This window comes from Embiotoca jacksoni, unplaced genomic scaffold (genome assembly GCF_022577435.1).
Source record: "Embiotoca jacksoni isolate LCO1_2020_lvr unplaced genomic scaffold, fEmbJac1.0.p SCAF_41, whole genome shotgun sequence".
In the NCBI taxonomy this organism is placed as follows: domain Eukaryota; kingdom Metazoa; phylum Chordata; class Actinopteri; family Embiotocidae; genus Embiotoca; species Embiotoca jacksoni.
Window position 1 is genome coordinate 289,452 of NW_027185394.1, and position 22,500 is coordinate 311,951.

At 45.2% G+C, this 22,500-nt stretch overlaps 3 protein-coding genes across 4 annotated transcripts in view; all 3 read left to right on the forward strand.

The window, feature by feature from the left end:
* The window catches only part of vps45 (vacuolar protein sorting 45 homolog), a 14,795-nt gene extending 7,066 nt beyond the window's left edge, over positions 1-7,729 (forward strand). The window contains 6 exon segments of the mRNA XM_069168691.1: positions 1-102; positions 5,737-5,895; positions 6,095-6,202; positions 6,331-6,452; positions 6,609-6,740; positions 6,865-7,729. The exon segment at positions 1-102 is cut by the window's left edge and continues 66 nt beyond it. Of these exon segments, the coding sequence (XP_069024792.1) occupies positions 1-102; positions 5,737-5,895; positions 6,095-6,202; positions 6,331-6,452; positions 6,609-6,740; positions 6,865-6,958 (717 nt within the window). The 3' untranslated portion in view covers positions 6,959-7,729.
* Positions 7,730-8,401: 672 nt separating this feature from the next.
* On the forward strand, positions 8,402-10,564 carry LOC138209889 (saxitoxin and tetrodotoxin-binding protein 2-like). Its single transcript, XM_069168693.1, has 6 exons — positions 8,402-8,750; positions 8,826-8,971; positions 9,056-9,135; positions 9,264-9,404; positions 10,115-10,234; positions 10,466-10,564. The coding sequence occupies exons 1-6, from the start codon at positions 8,586-8,588 to the stop codon at positions 10,501-10,503; spliced, it is 690 nt and encodes a 229-aa protein (XP_069024794.1). The 5' UTR covers positions 8,402-8,585; the 3' UTR covers positions 10,504-10,564.
* Positions 10,565-11,348: 784 nt separating this feature from the next.
* On the forward strand, positions 11,349-21,362 carry LOC138209933 (pleckstrin homology domain-containing family O member 1-A-like). 2 transcript variants are annotated; one of them, XM_069168741.1, is made up of 10 exons: positions 11,349-11,551; positions 13,140-13,289; positions 14,424-14,564; positions 15,927-16,031; positions 16,117-16,218; positions 16,298-16,612; positions 16,779-16,870; positions 16,960-17,152; positions 17,223-17,335; positions 18,355-21,362. In XM_069168741.1, the coding sequence occupies exons 1-10, from the start codon at positions 11,525-11,527 to the stop codon at positions 19,055-19,057; spliced, it is 1,941 nt and encodes a 646-aa protein (XP_069024842.1). In that variant the 5' UTR covers positions 11,349-11,524; the 3' UTR covers positions 19,058-21,362. The 2 variants fall into 2 exon arrangements, with proteins under 2 accessions (XP_069024842.1, XP_069024843.1); XM_069168742.1 differs by having other exon boundaries at positions 18,358-21,362.
* The last annotated feature ends 1,138 nt before the right edge of the window (positions 21,363-22,500 follow it).

The window sequence follows — 22,500 nt, forward strand, 5'->3', positions numbered from 1 at the left end:
GTGGGCGAGCTGTCACGGCTGGTGGCGGAGCGGCAGCTGATGGAGGTGTCGGAGGTGGAGCAGGAGCTAGCCTGTCAGAACGATCACTCCAACGCTCAGCAGGTGGGTCGACCTCTGACCCTCCTCATGGTTACCTGTCTGACTTCTGATAGATGACAGCAGTTGTTACGAAGTTGTTACGAAGTCATTACGAAGTTATTACGAGGTTGTTACAAAGTTTTTACGAGGTTGTTAAAGTTTTTACGAGGTTGTCATGAAGTTTTTACGAGGTTGTTAAAGTTTTTACGAGGTTGTCATGAAGTTTTTACAAGGTTGTTAGGAGGTTATGAAATTTTTACAAGGTTGTTAGGAGGTTGTTACGAAGTTTTTATAAGGTTGTTACGTCATTTTTACGAAGTTTTTGAGGTTGTTACGACGTTTTTGAGGTTACGAAGTTTTTGAGGTTGTTACAAAGTTGCTACGAGGTTGTTATGAAGTTGTTACGAGGTTGTTACGAAGTTGTTACCAGGTTGTTACGAAGTTTTTACGAGGTTGTTACCAGGTTGTTGCGGAGTTTTTAAGAGGTTGTTACGAAGTTTTTAGGAGGTTGTTATGAGGTTGTTACGAAGTTGCTACGAGGTTGTTACCAGGTTTTTACGGAGTTGTTACCAGGTTGTTACGGAGTTGTTACGAGGTTGTTACGAAGTTGCTACGAGGTTGTTGTGAAGTTGTTACGAGGTCGTTACGAAGTTGTTATGAGGTTGTTAGGAAGTTGTTACCAGGTTGTTACGAAGCTTTTACGAGGTTGTTACCAGGTTGTTACCAGGTTGTTACGAGGTTGTTACGAAGTTGCTACGAGGTTGTTATGAAGTTGTTATGAGGTCGTTACGAAGTTATTACGAGGTTGTTAAAAAGTTTTTTAGGTTGTTACGAAGTTGCTACGAGGTTGTTATGAAGTTTTTACAATGTTTTTACGAGGTTGTTACGAGGTTGTTACAAGGTTGTTACGAAGTTGTTACGAGGTTGTTATGAAGTTGCTACCAGGTTGTTATGACATTTTTACTAGGTTGTTATGAGGTTGTTACGAAGTTTTTGAGGTTGCTACGAAGTTGCTACGAGGTTGTTTCCAGGTTGTTATGGAGTTTTTAAGAGGTTATGAAGTTTTTACGAGGTTGTTAAGAAGTTGTTACCAGGTTGTTACGAAGTTGCTACGAGGTTGTTACCAGGTTGTTACGGAGTTGTTACCAGGTTGTTACGAGGTTGTTACGAGGTTGTTATGAAGTTTTTACAATGTTTTTACGAGGTTGTTAGGAAGTTGTTATGAAGTTTTTACAATGTTTTTACGAGGTTGTTAGGAAGTTGTTACCAGGTTGTTACGAAGCTTTTACGAGGTTGTTACCAGGTTGTTACGGAGTTGTTACCAGGTTGTTACGAGGTTGTTACGAGGTTGTTATGAAGTTTTTACAATGTTTTTACGAGGTTGTTAGGAAGTTGTTACCAGTTTGTTACTAAGTTTTTACGAGGTTGTTACCAGGTTGTTATGAAGTTGCTACGAGGTTGTGAAGTTGTTACGAGGTCGTTACAAAGTTGTTACGAGGTCGTTACAAAGTTTTTACGAGGTTGTTAAAGTTTTTACGAGGTTACAAAGTTTTTACAAGGTTGTCATGAGGTTGTTACGAAGTTTTTATAAGGTTGTTACGTCGTTTTTACGAGGTTTTTGAGGTTGTTACGAAGTTTTTGAGGTTGTTACGAAGTTTTTATAAGGTTGTTACGTCGTTTTTACGAGGTTGTTACGAAGTTTTTGAGGTTGTTGCGAAGTTTTTGAGGTTGCTACGAAGTTGCTACGAGGTTGTTTCCAGGTTGTTATGGAGTTTTTAAGAGGTTATGAAGTTTTTACGAGGTTGTTACGGAGTTGTTACGAGGTTGTTACGAAGTTGCTACGAGGTTATGAAGTTGTTACGAGGTCGTTACAAAGTTGTTACGAGTTTGTTACGGAGTTGTTACGAGGTTGTTACGAAGTTGCTACGAGGTTATGAAGTTGTTACGAGGTCGTTACAAAGTTTTTACGAGGTTGTTACGGAGTTGTTACGAGGTTGTTACGAAGTTGCTACGAGGTTATGAAGTTGTTACAAGGTCGTTACAAAGTTGTTACGAGGTTGTTACGAAGTTATTACGAGGTTGTTACAAAGTTTTTACAAGGTTGTCATGAGGTTGTTATGAAGTTTATATAAGGTTGTTACGTCGTTTTTACGAGGTTGTTACGAAGTTTTTACGAGGTTGTTACCAGGTTGTTACGGAGTTTTTAAGAGGTTGTTACGAAGTTTTTAGGAGGTTGTTACGAGGTTGTTACGAAGTTGCTACGAGGTTGTTACCAGGTTTTTACGGAGTTGTTACCAGGTTGTTACGGAGTTGTTACGAGGTTGTTACGAAGTTGCTACGAGGTTGTTACGAAGTTGTTATGAGGTTGTTAGGAAGTTGTTACCAGGTTGTTACGAAGCTTTTACGAGGTTGTTACCAGGTTGTTACGGAGTTGTTACCAGGTTGTTACGAGGTTGTTACGAAGTTGCTACGAGGTTGTTATGAAGTTGTTACGAGGTCGTTACGAAGTTATTACGAGGTTGTTAAAAAGTTTTTTAGGTTGTTACGAAGTTGCTACGAGGTTGTTATGAAGTTTTTACGAGGTTGTTACGAAGTTTTTGAGGTTGTTACGAAGTTTTTATAAGGTTGTTACGTCGTTTTTACGAGGTTGTTACGAAGTTTTTGAGGTTGTTACGAAGTTTTTGAGGTTGCTACGAAGTTGCTACGAGGTTGTTTCCAGGTTGTTATGGAGTTTTTAAGAGGTTATGAAGTTTTTACGAGGTTGTTATGAAGTTTTTGAGGTTGTTACGAAGTTTTTGAGGTTGTTACGAAGTTGCTACGAAGTTGTTACCAGGTTGTTATGGAGTTGTTAAGAGGTTGTTACGAAGTTTTTACGAGGTTGTTACGAAGTTTGTGAGGTTGTTACGAAGTTTTTGAGGTTGCTACGAAGTTGCTACGAGGTTGTTTCCAGGTTGTTATGGAGTTTTTAAGAGGTTATGAAGTTTTTACGAGGTTGTTAAGAAGTTGTTACCAGGTTGTTACGAAGTTTTTACGAGGTTGTTACGAAGTTTTTGAGGTTGTTACGAAGTTGTTACCAGGTTGTTACGAAGTTGTTACGAGGTCGTTACGAAGTTGTTATGAGGTTGTTAGGAAGTTGTTACCAGGTTGTTACGAAGCTTTTACGAGGTTGTTACCAGGTTGTTACGAGGTTGTTACGAGGTTGTTATGAAGTTGCTACGAGGTTGTGAAGTTGTTACGAGGTCGTTACAAAGTTGTTACGAGGTCGTTACAAAGTTGTTACGAGGTCGTTACGAAGTTTTTACGAGGTTGTTACGAAGTTTTTGAGGTTGTTACGAAGTTGTTACCAGGTTGTTACGAAGTTGTTACGAGGTCGTTACGAAGTTGTTATGAGGTTGTTAGGAAGTTGTTACCAGGTTGTTACGAAGCTTTTACGAGGTTGTTACCAGGTTGTTACGAGGTTGTTACGAGGTTGTTATGAAGTTGCTACGAGGTTGTGAAGTTGTTACGAGGTCGTTACAAAGTTGTTACGAGGTCGTTACAAAGTTGTTACGAGGTCGTTACGAAGTTTTTACGAGGTTGTTACGAAGTTTTTGAGGTTGTTACGAAGTTTTTATAAGGTTGTTACGTCGTTTTTACGAGGTTGTTACGAAGTTTTTGAGGTTGTTGCGAAGCTTTTGAGGTTGCTACGAAGTTGCTACGAGGTTGTTTCCAGGTTGTTATGGAGTTTTTAAGAGGTTATGAAGTTTTTACGAGGTTGTTATGAAGTTTTTGAGGTTGTTACGAAGTTTTTGAGGTTGTTACGAAGTTTTTACGAGGTTGTTACGGAGTTGTTACGAGGTTGTTACAAAGTTTTTGAGGTTGTTACGAAGTTTTTGAGGTTGTTACGAAGTTTTTACGAGGTTGTTACAAAGTTTTTGAGGTTGTTACGAAGTTTTTGAGGTTGTTACGAAGTTGCTACGAAGTTGTTACCAGGTTGTTATGGAGTTGTTAAGAGGTTATGAAGTTTTTACGAGGTTGTTAGGAAGTTGTTACCAGTTTGTTACGAAGTTTTTACGAGGTTGTTACCAGGTTGTTACGGAGTTGTTGCGAAGTTGCTATGAGGTTGTTATGAAGTTGTTACGAGGTTGTTAAAGTTTTTACTAGGTTACACAGTTTTTACGAGGTTGTCATGAGGTTGTTACGAAGTTTTTATAAGGTTGTTACGTCGTTTTTACGAGGTTTTTGAGGTTGTTACGAAGTTTTTATGAGGTTGTTACGAAGTTTTTACGACGTTGTTACGAAGTTTTTGAGGTTGCTACGAAGTTGCTACAAGGTTGTTTCCAGGTTGTTATGGAGTTTTTAAGAGGTTATGAAGTTTTTACGAGGTTGTTAGGAAGTTCTTACCAGTTTGTAACGAAGTTTTTACGAGGTTATTACCAGGTTGTTATGAAGTTGTTACGAGGTCGTTACGAAGTTATTACGAGGTTGTTACAAAGTTTTTACGAGGTTGTTACAAAGTTTTTACAAGGTTGTCATGGGGTTGTTATGAAGTTTTTATAAGGTTGTTACGTCGTTTTTACGAGGTTGCTACGAAGTTTTTGAGGTTGTTACGAAGTTTTTACGAGGTTGTTACGACGTTTTTGAGGTTGTTACGAAGTTTTTATAAGGTTGTTACGTCGTTTTTACGAGGTTGTTACCAGGTTGTTATGGAGTTGTTAAGAGGTTATGAAGTTTTTACGAGGTTGTTAGGAAGTTGTTACCAGTTTGTTACGAAGTTTTTACGAGGTTGTTACCAGGTTGTTACGGAGTTGTTACGAAGTTGCTACGAGGTTGTTATGAAGTTGTTACGAGGTTGTTACAAAGTTTTTACGAGGTTGTTACAAAGTTTTTACAAGGTTGTCATGAGGTTATGAAGTTTTTATAAGGTTGTTACGTGGTTTTTACGAGGTTACGAAGTTTTTGAGGTTGTTACGAAGTTTTTATAAGGTTGTTACGTCGTTTTTACGAGGTTGTTACGAAGTTTTTGAGGTTGTTACGAAGTTGTTACGAGGTCGTTACCAGGTTGTTACGACATTGTTACCAGGTTGTTACGAAGTTTTTACCAGGTTGTTACGAAGTTGTTATGAAATTTTTACGAGGTTGTTACAAAGTTTTTACAAGGTTGTCATGAAGTTTTTACAAGATTGTTGAGGTTGTTACGAAGTTTTTATAAGGTTGTTACGTCGTTTTTGAGGTTGTTACGAAGTTTTTGAGGTTGTTACGAAGTTGCTACAAGGTTGTTACCAGGTTGTCATGGAGTTGTTAAGAGGTTGTTACGAAGTTTTTACGAGGTTGTTACGAGGTTATGAAGTTGTTATGAGGTCGTTACCAGGTTGTTACCAGGTTGTTACGAGGTTGTTACGACATTGTTACCAGGTTGTTACGAAGTTTTTACCAGGTTGTTACAAAGTTGTTACCAGGCTGTTAGGAAGTTTTTACGAGGTTGTTACGAGGTTGTTAGGAAGTTGTTACGAGGTTGTTACAAGGTCGTTACGAGGTTGTCACGAAGTTGTTACGAAGTTTGTACGAAGTTGTTACCAGGTTGTTAGGAAGTTTTTACGAGGTTGTTACGAGGTTGTTATGAAGTTGTTACAAGGTTGTTACGAGGTGATCTAATCTTTAATGAGCGTCTCCTCTCAGATGGTTCGCCGGCTGCTGCAGAATCCTCGGCTGTCGGAACTGGATGCCGTCCGTCTCGTGATGCTCTACGCTCTGAGATATGAGCGCCACAGCAGCAGCATCCTCCCGTCTCTGATGGACGATCTGAGCCGGAGAGGTGTGTCCGAACGCCACCGCAAGGTAACCATGGCGCTGGAGCGCTCAGCTCCCATTGGACCGGCAGAGATTATAGGAAACAGACAGGTTGTCACTCAGTGCGGACGACATGCAGTGACTCCTGTTCGCCTCCGAAGGGCAGTAACGCGTGTGTGTGTGTGTGTGTGTGTGTGTGTGTGTGTGTGTGTGTGTGTGTGTGTGTGTGTGTGTGTGTGTGTCTCAGATGGTTCAGTCTGCGGTGGAGTACGGAGGAAAGAGAGTCAGAGGAAGTGACCTCATCACGCCGACAGACGCTGTCGCCATCACCAAACAATTCTTCAAAGGACTCAAGGTACACACACACACACACACACACACACACACACACACACACACACAGAGCTGACATCAGAACAAAAAACAAGAACGTGTGTTTTCTGAATGGACCCTGGTACAGAGTGTTTGTGTGTGTGTGTTCAGGGAGTGGAGAACGTGTACACTCAGCATCAGCCTCTACTACACGACACGCTGGATCAGCTGATCAAAGGTCGACTCAAAGACAGCCAGTTCCCCTACCTGGGAGCCAGCAGCCTCAGAGACAGGTGAGACACACCTGAGACACACCTGAGACAGGTAACATGGAGAGTTGGCCAGAAGGTGACCTGATGAAAATGTGTATGTGTATATATTTGTGTGTATGTGTGTGTGTGTGTGTGTGTGTGTGTGTGTGTGTGTGTGTGTGTGTGTGTGTATTTCAGGCCTCAGGACATCCTGGTGTTTGTGATTGGTGGAGCCATGTATGAAGAAGCTCTGACTGTTTACAACCTGAACCGCAGCACACCTGGAGTCCGCATCGTCCTGGGAGGAAGCAGCATCCACAACACCAAGAGGTCTCACACACACACACACACACACACACACACACACACGCACACACATACATACACACATATTTACATACATACAGGAACACACACACACACTGCAGTGTCTTTACCTCTGTCTCTCCGTCAGTTTCCTGGAGGAAGTGATGTCAGCGACGGGTCCCGGTAGCGCCAGCGGCGGCAACAGAGCACAGGGAAGCAGTCGCCATGGTAACAGGCGCTGAGCGGCCCCCTGGACCTCTGGTCGGATGAACAGCATCATTCCCTGTGTGTGTGTGTGTGTGCGCACGCGTGCATTTAAAGGAACAGTACGACATTTCTGAGAACACCTCCGAACATTCAAACTCTGCAGGAACTTGAACTACTTTTCACTTCCAGCTCATCAAAATAAAACACGAGAACGTTTTTGTGATTTATTTTGAAAAATTAAAACATGAAAAGTGTGTTTGAGCTCCACCTGGTGGCTCGATGACACGTCGCTGCTGCCTTCAAATGGAACTCACGAGTTCGGGTTACGACACAGGAAGTCGTGTCAGAACACCGTTGCTAGGCAACAGCAATGTGGGTGGCATCTAGAAGCCACAGAAGTTAACAAGTTAGCAAGCTGGCAGCCGAATACCGTAACAGAGGGAACTGTAAAAGGTAAAAGACGACGTTTTATGTTGGTTACGAAATATATTAAATATGTTAGCTTAGCATCTATAGCTTCGGATGTTTTTGTAAACAAACAACTCCTTCGTGAATACGACGAATATGATTTATGCCGACTCGTCTCGTGAAGGCAGTAAATTACAACGCCATTTGAACGCAGCATCAACACATCGTCCAATCACTGCACTGAAAAACAAACTGGCTCTTTCATCCAACCTGAATGAGTCTGAAACACGTCCGATCCTCTCTGCCTGCTATTCAACCGTCTCTGACTGAAAGAGAAAGTTTGACCTCCAATAAACGATAAAAATAAAAATGTGTTTGACGCTTCACCTTCTTTTACTCTGTGTTTCTGTCCCAATAAAAAGGTCAGTGAGACATCTGAAGATGTTCTGTTGGACTGAAATCACATGAAACTCAGTTCCTGGAAGAAATCCTGGTTCTCATGTTTGTTCACGTCTGTTCCTCTAAAATGACTCGTTTTTTAAAGGGACGAGTGAAGCTGCAGAAAAACAATCAGATCGACTAAGAGATTAAAAACAGTTTGAAGTCGATTTTCAGACGCCTGAAACTTCACGTTGAATTCTGCTCGATCGTTTTCAGAATATTTCTGATGAACTTTGCTTCAATTTCAGTTCTTACAGCGAAAACAAAATAAAAACACTAAACCAGTGTGTTTGTCGAGAGACTCAAATAACCTTTAAAATGGTGGAGTTTGCTCTGGAGTCCGGTTCAGTCCGCTTCAGTCTGGAGCTTTATGTCCAGAGCTGTACAAACAGAGCTGTAGTGTCCTGCGTTACCATGACAACGGACGGCAGGTCTGTTTGTCTCCAACACGTCGACCTTGTGTCCTCGACGCAACGAGGAAACGAATTCTGATAATCATTCGGATCAAAAATGTTTCTTTGTCAAAGAGAAAATTAAATTCTCTTTCAAAGTTTCCTTGAAAGAACTTCAGCTTAAAGATTTAAAAACGTTTTGATTCGTTGAAGGTTTTTAAAATGTGTTTGTCTCGAAGAAGATTGTTGGAAATCAGTGCGTCGGCTCAGGAACGCCTGAAAATCAGTAGTTGGTAGAAATGTTGGAAAATAATGTGGAGCAGCTGAATCGAGGCCTGCAGGTTTACAGTAGCAGCAGGAGGAGGGTCCGGCTGAGTCCAGGGTCCAGCTCACCGCAAACAGATCAGCCTTTGTAAGAGACATGTCCTCCTGCTCGCCTCACAGCCTCTTGGAGTTCTGCCGATCCACCATGCAGGTTCTGTTCGGAGCGGTTCCGCTGGTTCTGGTTCTGGTTCTGCTCGGCTGCAGCGCCGCGGCCGACGAATGCGACCTGCCGTCAAAGCCGGCGCTCGGGGAGCTGCAGACGGTAGGAACACTGTGGACGGAGCGGATTCAGTCGGATGGACGGAGACACGCCCACTAACGTCCGTGTGTCCTGCAGGTGTTGGCGTCCCGCTGGGTTCTGGTGGACGCCTTCTCAGACTACCCCGACGGGAAGCAGCTGCTGAGGCTCGCCAACAGCTCACTGGTGCAGATGATGCAGACGAAGGACAACGAAACCTTCCTGTTCAGCGAGAGGAACGTGGTGTAAGCGGAGTGCAGTACCGCAGCGCCGCCAGCAGGCGTCGGCCTTCCGTCTGTTCAACGCACGTTTCTTTTTGTTTCTTCCAGCGGCGGGAAATGTCTCAACTTTAAGGTGAACATGACGTACGCCGAGACGTCCAACTACACCCTCCGTCTGGTCGGAGTCGGTGAGTCGCCGACAGGCCGAGAGACGCAAAGACGTCGTCGACCTTCTGAAAGACGCTCGTGTCCCACACAACTCGATGTTTTCGGTCGACGTCTCACCGTTTCTTGTCGCTGACTTTCTTCCCTCCAGGTGTGAAGGAGTACGACGGCGTGGAGTCTCCATACGACGACCAGGGCCGAGCCGACGTCTACCAGTCGTGTCCCGACTGCCTGCTCATCATCTACATCGGCGTCTTCGAGGGGACGCCGGGACGGATGATGCTCATCTACAGTAAGACGCAGAAACACCGATGGACGCGACTGTGAGATGACGCGGAGTCGTCAGAGGAAAACGTTAACGGGATCAACACGTTAACGGGATCAACACGTTAACGGGATCAACACGTTAACGGGACCGCTGGTACGTGAACATTAGTGACATCACCACGGAAGTGAAAACAAGACAGACAACAAGAAGTGAGACATTTCCAAATCAAACAGGAAGCACAGACTGACCTGAAGACCAGAAACCAGAACAGAACCTCAGGAGGTCCCGGTGGAACTCGGTGTGGACAGTCAGACTCTGGGGGACGAATTCACTGTGACACAAAGAAAACCCGCCGGGTGTCTCCCGACCTGACGCGCCGTAGACTTTCTGAAGCATTTCGAGTGTCTCTGTTGACGGTTTCCAGAGTTGGACACAAAAAAAGCCCCAAAACTCTGTAGTGGAAATCAGCGCCTGGGCTCAGGAATACTCGGCTGAGAGATTGGATGTTTCTCTGCTCCAGTTTCAGGTTTCCACGGTGACATCAGAGATGTTCACTCAGGTTTCCACGGTGACATCACAGATGTTCACGTACCAGCGGTTACGTTAACGTGTTGATCCTGCTCGTGCATCACGGTCGCTCAGCGACCTTCAAACAGGAAGTCTGAAGCTGCTCTCTGATTGGCTCGTGAGTGTTTGCCATCTCCACTGACTTCCTGTCGTGCTCTGTGACGCAGGGAAGGAGGGGAAACACCTGGACGCCGATGAGCTGAAGGCAGCGGAGGACGGCCACAGGAAGTGGGCGGAGTGTCTGAAGTTCGACGTGTCGGTGCGGTTCAGATACGATGGGAAGGCGGGTGAGTAGCCGCTCAGTCCGGACGCCAAGTTGGATCGATTGATCACATATTTAATGATTGATGGATGATTTCAGTCTTCTTTCAAGCCTTTCAGCCCGTTTTATAACATTTTATTTTGTTTGTGAAAACAATAATCGGCTCAATCTTCTTAGAAACTGGAAGAGAAGAGTTGAAGGATGTTATTGATCCCGTTTATTGAAACCTGCTGACTCGTTTGTTTTGTTTTTGCAGAGTTTTGTGTCGAGAAGAAAGAAGGAAAAGAATCCTGAGACGACGATCAATATTTGATTTAATATATAATATTAAAATCAATAAATTAAATAAATCTGATCAGTTTAATCTGAAGTGTTTGTTTTATATCTGAGAGGATTTAATGTCTTCAGGCTTTAACACATTTATCAGATATTTCATTACTAAAATTAAATTAAATGTTTCTGTCTGCTGTGACTTTAATTCGTCAGATTTTAACTAGAAATTTTGATTTTTCTCTTGAATTGATCTGAGAATCATTCAGACAGTTTTAAGATTGAAAAAGAAAATCTCCTGGTTTTAATTCTTTGAATTCATCTGAACAATAATATAATAATTTATAATAAATAAAACTAATTAAAATGTATGGGAACACAACAAAAGTTTAATGTAATAAAAATGTAATCAAATAAAATATAATAAGAAAAGTTTTCACGCTGTAACGCGATATTGATCCAAACTGAGATAATCAATCAGTTTTAAAACTGTAAATCAGAATGAATTAAAATAAATAATTTTATCTACTGATGAGTCAAACCGATGATTTTAATATCAGATTAATGTCTCAGCGACATAAAAGGGAATCAATCATAAATATGAGATTTATTTATTTATAGTTTTACTTATTTTTTCGGAGCTGAATTTATTTATATTCCATTTTAAATAATATATTTATTTCTCGTCACGTTTAATAAAAATAAAATGTTTTATAAATGAATATAAATGAATTGAGAAGTCGGCTGTGCCACCGGAATCCGCCAGGTGTCGCTGTCGGGCTCCTTTTACACACAACAGGCCACCGTGCGCGTCCGCGTGGGAGAGCATCTGCCTGCTGATACGCGCGCACGCGCAGGGAGGACGCAGCCTCGACTCAGACAACAGACGCGCAGCTGAAGAGAAGAAGAACCGGGGCGGACCGAGCGGACGCACCGACACCGACACCAGCATCTACCGGGACCGGAACCACCGGGGCCGGGCTGCAGCTGCTCCGGGCCGAACCTCCTCCCCGTCGGTGTGATTGAGCGCGGAGCCCCGCGGAGGATGAAGAAAAGCAACCAGAGCAGGCGGGTCAGTCAGGCAGAGGTCCATTCATATTTTCACCGTTTTTAGCGGAATTTCCTGCCGCCTGTTCTCACCCCCCCCTCCCCTCCACTCCCCCCCTCCCCCGCTCATCTTCATCCCTCCCTCCGTGCCGTGGCAGCATGATCGATCCAGTGAGAGTGAGAAGAGGCGCGCGCTCTCTGATCATCATTAATATTCATGTTTGTCTGAATTTCATCCGTTTCTCAGGTTTGTGTTTCCAGATCTTCATCAGTCTGCTGACTGATTTCCGGTTCTGATCACATCCTCACTTCATGGTTTCGGGATTATTGATCACTGACATGCAGCGATCACAATTATTGATCATTCATGACGTCAGACTTGTATTTCTTTGTTACTTCCTGCTTTGATCCTTCCAGAGCGGGGTGTCAAACTCATTTTAGTGAAGGGGCCACATACTGCCCACTTTCATCTCAGGTGGTCCAGACCAGTAAAATCATAGAATAATAAAGCATAATAACGACAATATTTCTCTGTTTAAATCATTGGTGAAGGTTTTTGGATGATAAACCCTATTTTAAGGTCTTTCTACAATAAACTAGAAACATAAAGACCAAAAACTCAGAATCAGCCCACTGTTTATCTGCCCCGGCTCTCCTCTACAGATTCCCTCACAGCAGCTTCTTCCTCCGGAGCAGACGTCACATTTACGCTGTTTTTGAAGCAATTACTGGATCGATTAAAAAACATAACAAAACGTTTGTACTCATAAACCTCCATATTCTCATAGGAATGCAATTTATGTCTTTCTGTAATTTTCACATTTAGCAAAGTCATCCGGCGGGCCGAGCTGGACCCCCTGGCGGGCCGTATCTGGCCCGCAGGCCGTATGTTTGACACCCCGGGTCTAGAAACAGGAAACAGCTGTGAGGAGCTTTAACAATCAGCTGATCTGAAGTGTTTCATTCATTCATTCAGCAAAAGTTCAAAATAAAAAGAAACCGTTTTTTGTATTTTATATTTTATCAAAATAAAAGCAGACAGTTCGTTTTATTTTGAAATCCTCTGAGGGGTTTTTGTCTCTGTTGTTTTTTCTTCTTCGTGGGTTTTCTGTCTGTTATGTAACTAAAGTAGGTCAGACTGAGAGCATGATGAAGATTCACCCCCGTTACTCCTCTTCATCACCTCTTCATCAGCTTCTTCAGCCTCAGACAGAAGCTTTAATCATCATCATCACCATCATCATCATCATCATCATCACCATGATCATCTTCATCACCACCATCATCATCATCATCACCATCATCATCATCATCATCACCATCACCATGATCACCTTCATCATCATCACCATCACCATGATCACCTTCATCATCATCATCACCATCATCACCATGATCATCTTCATCATCACCATCATCATCATCACCATGATCATCTTCATCACCACCATCATCATCATCACCATGATCATCTTCATCACCACCATCATCATCATCACCATGATCATCTTCATCACCACCATCATCATCATCACCATGATCATCTTCATCACCACCATCATCATCCTCATCATCATCATCTTCATCATCTCTGGTCTCTGGTTGTGTTTCAGGGTCTTCAGGACTCGGGTCCCCCGGCGCCCCCCCAGCCGGAGAAGGTGGGCTGGATCCGTAAGTTCTGCGGCCGCGGGATCTTCAGGGAGCTGTGGAGGAGCCGGTTCGTGGTTCTGAGAGGAGAACACCTGTTCATCTCTGACAAGGAGGTGAGGTCACAAAAGGAAGTCACACAGGCTGCAGAGCAAAGAGGATTGTGGGTAGTTCTTTGGAGACCAGGAAATGGTTTTAGTGTCAGACAGCTGATTGGATGTCAGAGTGACGAAGGATTACCAATGACAGGTCGACGAGTCCGCCGCTGAAAGTAGTCCCCGAAACTCCACCATCTGTTTGTGTGTCTGTTTGTTTGTGCATGTTTGTGTTCCCGTCCCTCCAGCAGCACGTCGCTCGGTGTGTCACATGTTCTCTGAAGCTGCTGAGTCACTTCTGAACAACGCTGAGTCGCCCTGAGTGACCATGTGACCTGTGATGTCACGGGAGATCAGATCAGCGTTAGAGGGAGGCGAGCGTTCCTGAACGCACCACGAGGAGCGATGAAGTCGTGATGCGTTCAGGAACGTCAGACTGTCCTTGAACGCAGCGCGGAGGACAGGTGTGTGTATGTGTGTGTGTGTGTGTGTGTGTGTGTGTGTGTGTGTGTGAAGTGCTGAGTGTTCACTGTCTCTGCTCCACATTATGTAAGACCCGGTTGTATAACTGCTGCCGAGGATTGTGGGAAGCTGAGTCAGACCTTCTCAAAAACTCTTCTTCTTCCTGCTGCATCCTGACAAACTTTATCATCACACACACACACACACACACACACACACACACACACACACACACACACACACGAGGACATCTGACACTTTCCAGAGAAACCCAACTCGGAGACATCAGGATGGACGAGTCAAAATAACAATAAAGAGACACAAAACAACTACAGGACGGGTGTGTGTGAACAGGTGTGTGTGTGAACAGGTGTGTGTGTGAACAGGTGTGTGTGAACAGATGTGTGTGTGAACAGGTGTGTATGTGAACAGGTGTGTGTGTGAACAGGTGTGTGTAAACAGATGTGTGTGTGAACAGGTGTGTGAACAGGTGTGTGTGTGTGGACAGGTGTGTGTGAACAGGTGTGTGTGAACAAGTGTGTGTGTGAACAGGTGTGTGTGTGTGTGAACAGGTGTGTGGACAGGTGTGTGTGAGCAGGTGTGTGTGTGTGTGTGGGATCTTCAGGACCAGCTGAGGATCAGAGGTTTGTTGTAGATGATGACATCATCAAAGGTGTGTTGTTGTGTCTGCAGGTGAAAGACGAGCGTCGCGCTCAGGAAGTGTTCGATCTCGCCGACTACGAGCGTTCGGAGGAACTGAGGAAGGCGAAGAGTCGCAGCAAGAAGAACCACAGTCGCTTCACGGTGCTGCGCTGCAGGCAGCCGGGGAACACGGTGAGTCCACCTGAGAACACCTGAGAACCCCTGAGAACCTCTGAGACCCCCTGAGACCACCTGAGACCACCTGAGAACCTCTGAGACCGTCTGGGACCCCCTGAGACCACCTGAGAACCCCTGAGAACCCCGAGAACCTCTGAGACCCCCTGATACTCCCTGAGACCACCTGAGAACCTCTGAGACCTCCTGACTTCACTTGATTCCCCCTGAGTCTTTTAGTGTTGTTGTTGAGTACTGTCTTACCCTGATGTGGTCTCCTGTGTTTTATTGGTTAATTTGGTTTGCTGTTGTGTTTTTGTCATCTTGTTGTTGTTTTGTTTTGTTGTTGATGTTGTATTGGTGTTGCTGTGGTCTTTTTGTTGTCTATTTGTTGTTATTGTTTATTTGTTGTTGTACTAGTGCCCTTCTTGCTCCCTGATGTTGTCTCCTGTGTTTTATTGTTGTCTTGTTGTTGTTTTGTTGTTGTTGTTTTGGAACCCCGCCCCCCCCGACATGGTCTCTGTGTCCTCAGCAGTGGGTCCAGCTGTGACATGTCTCCGTCCTCTCCGTCCTCTCCGTCCTCTGTGCTCAGAGATTACATCATCTTGCCCGACTCAACGGTGGATTCCCTCCTACATCTGCCCCGGGATTGGTGGATCACGTGTCGTTAGGCCCGCCCACCCTGCCTCAGCCGCAGCGATTGGCTGCTGCGTGCTGTTTTTTTTCTCTCTGAAAAGGTTTAATCTGCAGAATCCCATTAGTCGGTCGGAGGACGAGCTGCAGCTCAATAATCCCTGAAACATGTCAGCGAGCTGCTCTAAAACATGTGAAGCTGTGATCCCAGTCTGCCTGCAGAGTGTTGTTTAAACAACCTGTGTATCCGTCTGAATATCAACTGGTTTATTAAAACACGTTAACGTCCACATCGTTAGTGAGCAGGAAATGTTGTCAAATGAGGCGCTAATGTTAGCTACAGAGAACCACACACTACACTGGATATTAGCATCACCAGCGACACCAGAGGTTTTTAAAGTATTTCAAGTACCTTTCATATCACAACACACATTAAACATTAGGTTCAAAGCTACGTTCAAAAGCTTTCCGCAGTAAACTCTTTCTACTAAAGTAACCGTTAGCTACAACATTAGCAACACCGAACATTAGCGGCACCACAGAACTTCACTGCGTTAGATATTAGCGACAGCAGCGGCACCAACAACGTGTAGTTTCTCTTTACAGAAACGAAGCGGCTTTACTGAAATCTGCTTAAAAGCTTGTCTGCATTTTAAATCATTCCAGAAACGTAATGTTTTAAAATGTTGTGAACATCTTGAGGTAAACTAACGTCGTATTTAACGACACATCATTTTGTGTCTGCAGGTTCCGAACCTCGTGTTTCTGGCGGTGAGTCCGGAGGAGAAGGAGTTGTGGGTCAACGCCCTCAACGTGGCCATCGTCAAAGCCAAGAACCGAGTTCTGGACGAGGTGTGACGGGTTATTTTTCGTAAACGTGAGTGAAGATGGTCGGAAGAAGACGTGTAGACATAAAAACCTCCGTTTGTCCGACCAGGTGACCGTCGAGGAGGACGGAGCGCTGGCGCATCCAACCAGAGACCGACCGAAGATCCCTCACGGCCGCCGGCTGCCGACCAGAGGACACCTGATGGCGGTGGTGGGAACCTTCAGTCACCTCCGCTAACGTGGTCTCCGCTAACGTGGTCTCCGCTAACGTGGTCTCTTCCTTTCCGCAGGCGTCCACGTCCTCCCACGGCGTGTTGACCCTCGACCTGGTCGCCGAGGAGGACGGATTCTTCCCCGACTACGACGGCGGCTCGCAGGAATCCTGGGAGAACGGCTTCCGGGTCGACCTGCATGGTGGCGGCGGGCAGGCGGTCCGATCTCGGGGAGTCGGAGGTCGTCAGCGAGCCGACACCGACGTGTCGAAGCTGCGGGCCTCCAGGGAGCCGAAGGTGACGACCGGCAGTCTTCCCAGAGGCAGCGAGCGGTCCTGGGGGAGGCAGACCCACCCGGACGCCTCCAAAGTCCACAACACACCGCAGGTCCAGGTGGGTCATTCTGGTCCTGGTGGGTCATTCTGGTCCTGGTGGGTCATTCTGGTCCTGGTGGACTACGTCCTGACCCACGACACCTGAACTCTGACCTCCAAAACGGCATCTCGTCTAAAGTCGTGATTCTAAACCTGAACGAGGAACGTTCCTGTTTTCCTTTCAGGTGCTTCAGTCTCGGACGCCGCAGCCCGGGAAGCGGTTCAGCCTGCAGGGGCGGAGCCGCTGCGCCTCCATGGATGAAGTCCTGTCGTCTAGGTAACCGCCGGCCGGAGACACAGAGCGAGACGACAGGTGTGTTCGGATCCTCGGTGACTCTTTACCGTCTTCTTCTTCTTCGTCTCCAGACCGGCGATGATCCGCTCCGAGCTGCGGTCAGTGCTGCGTCGTTGTCCGACCGAGGAGGAGGCGGTGGGCGGGGCCTCGGTGGGCGGGGCCTCGGTGGGCGGGGCCTCAGTGCAGCCGGTCGGGCAGCTGCAGAGCCTCATCGCTCAGAGGATGCAGAGAGCTCAGGAGCTGCTGGAGGAGATGCGGCTGCAGGTCGGTCCGGCAGGTTATTGATCGTCGTTACGACGGAGGAAAGTTCTGATCGGTGATTTTTGATTGACAGGAGCTGCAGAAGGCTAAAGCAGAGAGAGAACGAGGAGGCAACTCGCCCTACCTGAAGGGCGTAGATTCCCCGCGACTCCACCACCTCCGGGGCTCCGACTCGCCACACTCCAGGTTGGTGTCTGTAGGGGGCGAGAAGAGGAAAGGTCAGAGGTCATCGAAATCAATAAGATGAGCAAGAACTGAGGCCGACCGGGTTTCAACCATAAACTGTTTCTAAAAGAGTTTGTAGCTTCAGGTCTTGTTGGAAATCACCAATTGATTCCACCGAGTTGTTTTGATCAGAGACACCAATAGACAGATTCAATCAGCAAGTTGATTTATTCAGCAACTTCAGCATACATGATATCACGGAGAGCCCAACATCAACCAGAGGTCTCTCTGTTGGAGTCTGATCTGAGCACTCGATATTACATATTTTTATACAGGTAGGGCGGGACTTTAGTCTGGGATGTTCCACAAGAGGAGTACCAACTCATTATAGAGAGTTGGTACCGTGACCTCCTGAATCTGAGTTCAGCTCGCGTGTGAGTTATCACGTACCGAAACTTACTTCATGTTCTCATGACCTTGGGCACACAGCTGTGTGCAGTATATCTTAATGCTGAGTCGACAGGGTTACATATAGTATCATAATAGCATTTGATTAAAGACTGGATCAAACATATATATATATATATATATATAAATGGGCATAGCATAAGCATAATCTACCACATTTAAGCATAATCTACCACAGTCTGTAAAATGGTTCAGATCCAGAAGTGTCTTCAGCTGCAATACCAGCGAGTGCCACTAGAGGTCGGCTCCAAAAAGCCTCCGGCTCCATAGACTCCCATTCAACTTCTCTCATCAAATCCAAAGTGAATAAAATGTGTCCATCAGTTATCTCGGTGTTGTTAGCTAAAGTCACTCCTTCTTATTAGTTTTCTGGAGGTCCATCTGAAAATAATCCCTCATTCATTAGAAAAGAAGATTCAAGACCTGTTTTTGGGGGCGTGTCTGTTTGATTGACAGGTCTGTGGTGCAGTCAGGTGACAGGTGGTTGATGGTTGGTTTCTCTTTATTTAAAGAACCTGTCAGATTCTGTAAAAACAGAATTGGAGCTGTTGGTTTGATCTTGTTCTCCTCAGCAGGTCTTCAGGATCTCCGAGGAGCCGCAGCAGCGACTCTCCTCGTCTCCGGGGAAAAGACTCACCTCGCCTGAGAGGAAGAGAGTCTCCTCGGTCCAAAGCCAAGAAGAACCGGTCCAAAGGCACCGACTCGCCTCGCTCCAGAGGATCCCCCTCCCCCGCCGCTAAAGTCAGCGACTCTCCTCGAGCGAAGGACTCCCCTCGGTCCAGGAGCTCCGACCCGGCTCGCTCCCCGCGGCTCGGCGGCAAACGGGACGGCTCTCCGCTGCAGAAGTCTCTCGAGTCGCCTCTCGGCGCCGGCCGGTCCGACTCCTCGCCCGGTCCGGGCGGCAGGAAGGAGTCTCCGTCTCCGAGCCCGTCCAGATCCTTCGAGTCCTCGCAGCCCAAAACCGCAGACGAGCACCGGCTGTCCTCGCCGCCGGCGCAGCTGTCGGAGGACGACGTGGAGGTGGAGCGGCGGCGCGCCGAAGCCGAGCGCCTCCTGGAGGAGGCCGTGTCGTCGTGGAAGGAGGCGCAGGAGGTCCTGCAGGAGGTGAAGGAGCTGCAGAGCCAGACGCTGCGGCGGCAGCGGCGGAGGACCTACGAGAAGATGACGTCGACGGCGGCGTCCGCGTTGCCCGCGGCAACCGCAGCACCACGGGAGGACGACACGCCGGCCTCGCCGACGTCCCCTGAGGACGAGGACGAGTCGGAGACCCCTTGACGACGAGTCACCTTGACGATGAGTCGGAGACACCATGATGAGGACGAGTCGCCTTGACGACAACTTCATGTCCCACAGAGACGGTTGAACTTTCTCAGCAGCGTTTTTCAGCACAAAAAGATTTAAATTGTGATTTTGATCTTCGGGATTTCTCCCAAACCAGCGATCGTGTTCTTCCAGGAGGACGAAGATCTCAATCCTTGTCGCTTCACCTCCTCACGCCGACGCACGCCTTTACTTCCTGTTTCTGACCGAGCTGGCGTGGACGGCCTCTCCGCCGGCCTCGGCGCTTTCAGGATGTGAAGGTTTTTTTTCAAGCAAAGATGTCGACGTTTCTACGAGGAAAACTTTTTGGATACGACAGAAACACAAAGTCACTGAAGAGCACGAAGTTTCCTTCGCGCACCGTGGGGGGCGGGGCTTGTTCTTAACGTCAGCACCGATTCTGAACCATTTATTTGTTGATCTATATTTGTGTTCTTGTGTGACATTTCTGTTGAATAATCTGATGAACATTCGTCCTCTCGGAGACTTTTAACCTCACGGAGAGTTTTTTGTCAAATGAATCAAATCAGGGAATTTAATGTTGAAGAAAAAGCAATAATGAGGAAGTTTGATGCGACGCGTTGTCGTGACGATACAGAGCATGTTTTCATTTGCACAGTTACGCGGTGGAGTTTTTAAAACATCCGCCAAAGATGCACTGAACTTTTCAACAAAATAAAACCCAAATATAAATGATAACTTTTGATAAATAGTTTTTGTAGTTTTGTGAGAACAACGTTTCACTTTGGTGAATTTAAACGTACGGAACACCAGCAGACAAACATACATGACCAAATGCACACGATCCACACAGCTGCACATGCTATGAACATACATGAGGACATTTACATACACACGGTTGAATCTGTTGTCGTTCTTCTTCGTGGTTTTCAGCTGATCTCGTTACATTTTTCCTTCGACTTGAATTTTCAGCCCATTTTTCAAAAGGTTTTCAGCAGCGATGATTTTTATGCAGTTAAAATACCAGCTAAAAAAACGACATATTTCAGTCCCTCCAGGAGATCATGTGATCATAATAACCAACAAAAATTCAAGTGATCGTCACAATATTTGTGGCAGTTTGAAATTTGGCACAAAAAAATTTGGATTTTCCCCCCAAAAAAACATGGTGAACAGAAACTCTGCTGAAAGTATGACATCATAAAGACTCCTTTCAAAATAAAATGGACTTTATTACCATAAATAGGTCATTGAGAGCTAACTGCTAACTACTCATGGAAAACATAAATCCTTCAAAATAAAAGCACAGCAGCAGAACTTCAGTAGACCAAAATAAAAGAAGGACCGACGCGTGATGCTCGCGGGACCAAAAAGTGTGTCGCGACCCGTCAGTTGAGAACCACTGAATTATGACGAAACCGCACGCGTTAAATACACGTGACGTGTTTCAGACATACATGATAAACTTTGATGAGTTGGTGAAATGTGTCGCTGACATACGTGACACATTAACGTGTCACATACATGAAGAACACAAAATCTGAACATGAGAACAAATTCATGTGTCAACATGTACATGACAGAATCTACACGTCATATAAAACAAAGTTTACAGGCAGCGATGATGAAATGTTTGTTTCACGTACGAATAAAAATCATTTCAATTTGTTTTAAAACATTTTACAGAAATCAGATTCTCAGTTTTCTTAGAAACTTAAATCAAACTTTCGTTTAAAACAAAGTCAGATGTACAAACTGAAGTTGTGTTTTTTTAAATGAGAAGTTTCATAGAAATCAGCTGAAACACGTCAGGAAGTCTTTTTATAAGTTAGTTAACGTTAAATATTCACTTTCTTTTGTCAGAGTTTCTGTTCGAGCTGTTTTTTGGTGTTTTTGTACATTTATTGCTGAGCATGCAGAACGAGGCACCGTCAGCGCTGTGAAGGACGAACACGTCTTTATTTCTATTTGTTTGAAAGTTAATGCACATTTTTCAAAGAAGAATTTACTGCGTCGGTTTACGTCACGTTGTGTTCACGTTAAAATATGAAAACAGGTTATTTTAAATGTTCTTCTTTTGCTTACTGTAGAAATATATGTTCATGTTTCTGAAAGATGTTTAAATTTTCTGTATACAGCAATGTATTGTGGGTAAATGGCGCCAAAACAAACACTGTTGATTTCCCGTCGAGAGCCTTTGGCGCTCGTCTTCACGTGAAAACTGGAATAAGCTGAACGGCCGGCGGTGTCTCGCCGAGTCGACTGTTTCCTGTTTGAATAAAAATAAAAAAAGTCTGAAGCCTGAAACGCGACGACTCTTTATTACAGACGTGTGATTTGTTGTGTTGTTTTTTTAAGACCTAGCGTAGCTACCGCGGCTAGCAGGAGTCACACATCGACAGAGAAACTCGGAAACAGCAGCAGGAGAAGGAGGACTGAAAATGGAGTGAAGGAGCAGCAACACGAGCTGTGATGCTAACGGGCTAGGGTTAGTTAGGGTTAGGGTTAGTTAGGGTTAGTTAGGGTTGGGGTTAGTTAGGGTTAGTTATGGTTAGGGTTAGTTAGGGTTAGTTAGGGTTAGGGTTAGTTAGGGTTAGGGTTAGTTAGGGTTAGGGTTAGTTAGGGTTAGTTATGGTTAGGGTTAGTTAGGGTTAGTTAGGGTTAGGGTTAGTTAGGGTTAGGGTTGGTTAGGGTTAGTTAGGGTTGGGGTTAGTTAGGGTTAGTTATGGTTAGGGTTAGTTAGGGTTAGTTAGGGTTAGGGTTAGTTAGGGTTAGGGTTAGTTAGGGTTAGTTAGGGTTAGGGTTAGTTAGGGTTAGTTAGGGTTAGGGTTAGTTAGGGTTAGGGTTAGTTAGGGTTAGTTATGGTTAGGGTTAGTTAGGGTTAGTTAGGGTTAGGGTTAGTTAGGGTTAGGGTTAGTTAGGGTTAGGGTTAGTTAGGGTTAGTTAGGGTTAGTTATGGTTAGGGTTAGTTAGGGTTAGTTAGGGTTAGGGTTAGCAGACCTGAATCTGAAAGTTGAAGCTAGCTGTTCTAGCATAACTGTCCTCCAAGCTAGTTAGCTAAGCGAAGCTCGAATTTATTAAAACACGATGAAAAAACGTTTCCACGTCAGACATCGCAGAAAAAACTGAAACAGCAGCTGTAATGAGTAACGATACTGTTTTAGTGATAATGTAAGTAAATGTGAAAATGACTTGAAGTTAAAGAGAAACAAACTAAAAGCCACGACGACCAAACTAAATAAATAAATAGTGACTATGTGATGCTAGCTGGTTAGCTGAGATATCTGGAGGTTGAAACTAGCCGCGCTAGCATAACACAACAAACATCGTGATCACAGACATGAAACAAACTTTACCGTAAATTATTGTTATTATTATTATATTTACTGTAAATTAATAATTTTAGTCACGCTATCGGTGGTTCAGATTAGCGGCAC

Coding starts and splice junctions, on each gene's coding strand:
- LOC138209933 (XM_069168741.1), top strand. CDS start 11,525: ATGAAGAAAAGCAACCAGAGCAGGCGG. Junction 14,565..15,926: donor GCAGGCAGCCGGGGAACACG/GTGAGTCCACCT, acceptor TTGTGTCTGCAG/GTTCCGAACCTCGTGTTTCT. Junction 16,032..16,116: donor AGAACCGAGTTCTGGACGAG/GTGTGACGGGTT, acceptor TTGTCCGACCAG/GTGACCGTCGAGGAGGACGG.
- LOC138209889 (XM_069168693.1), top strand. CDS start 8,586: ATGTCCTCCTGCTCGCCTCACAGCCTCTTGGAGTTCTGCCGATCCACC. Junction 8,972..9,055: donor TTCAGCGAGAGGAACGTGGT/GTAAGCGGAGTG, acceptor TGTTTCTTCCAG/CGGCGGGAAATGTCTCAACT. Junction 10,235..10,465: donor CAGATACGATGGGAAGGCGG/GTGAGTAGCCGC, acceptor TTGTTTTTGCAG/AGTTTTGTGTCGAGAAGAAA.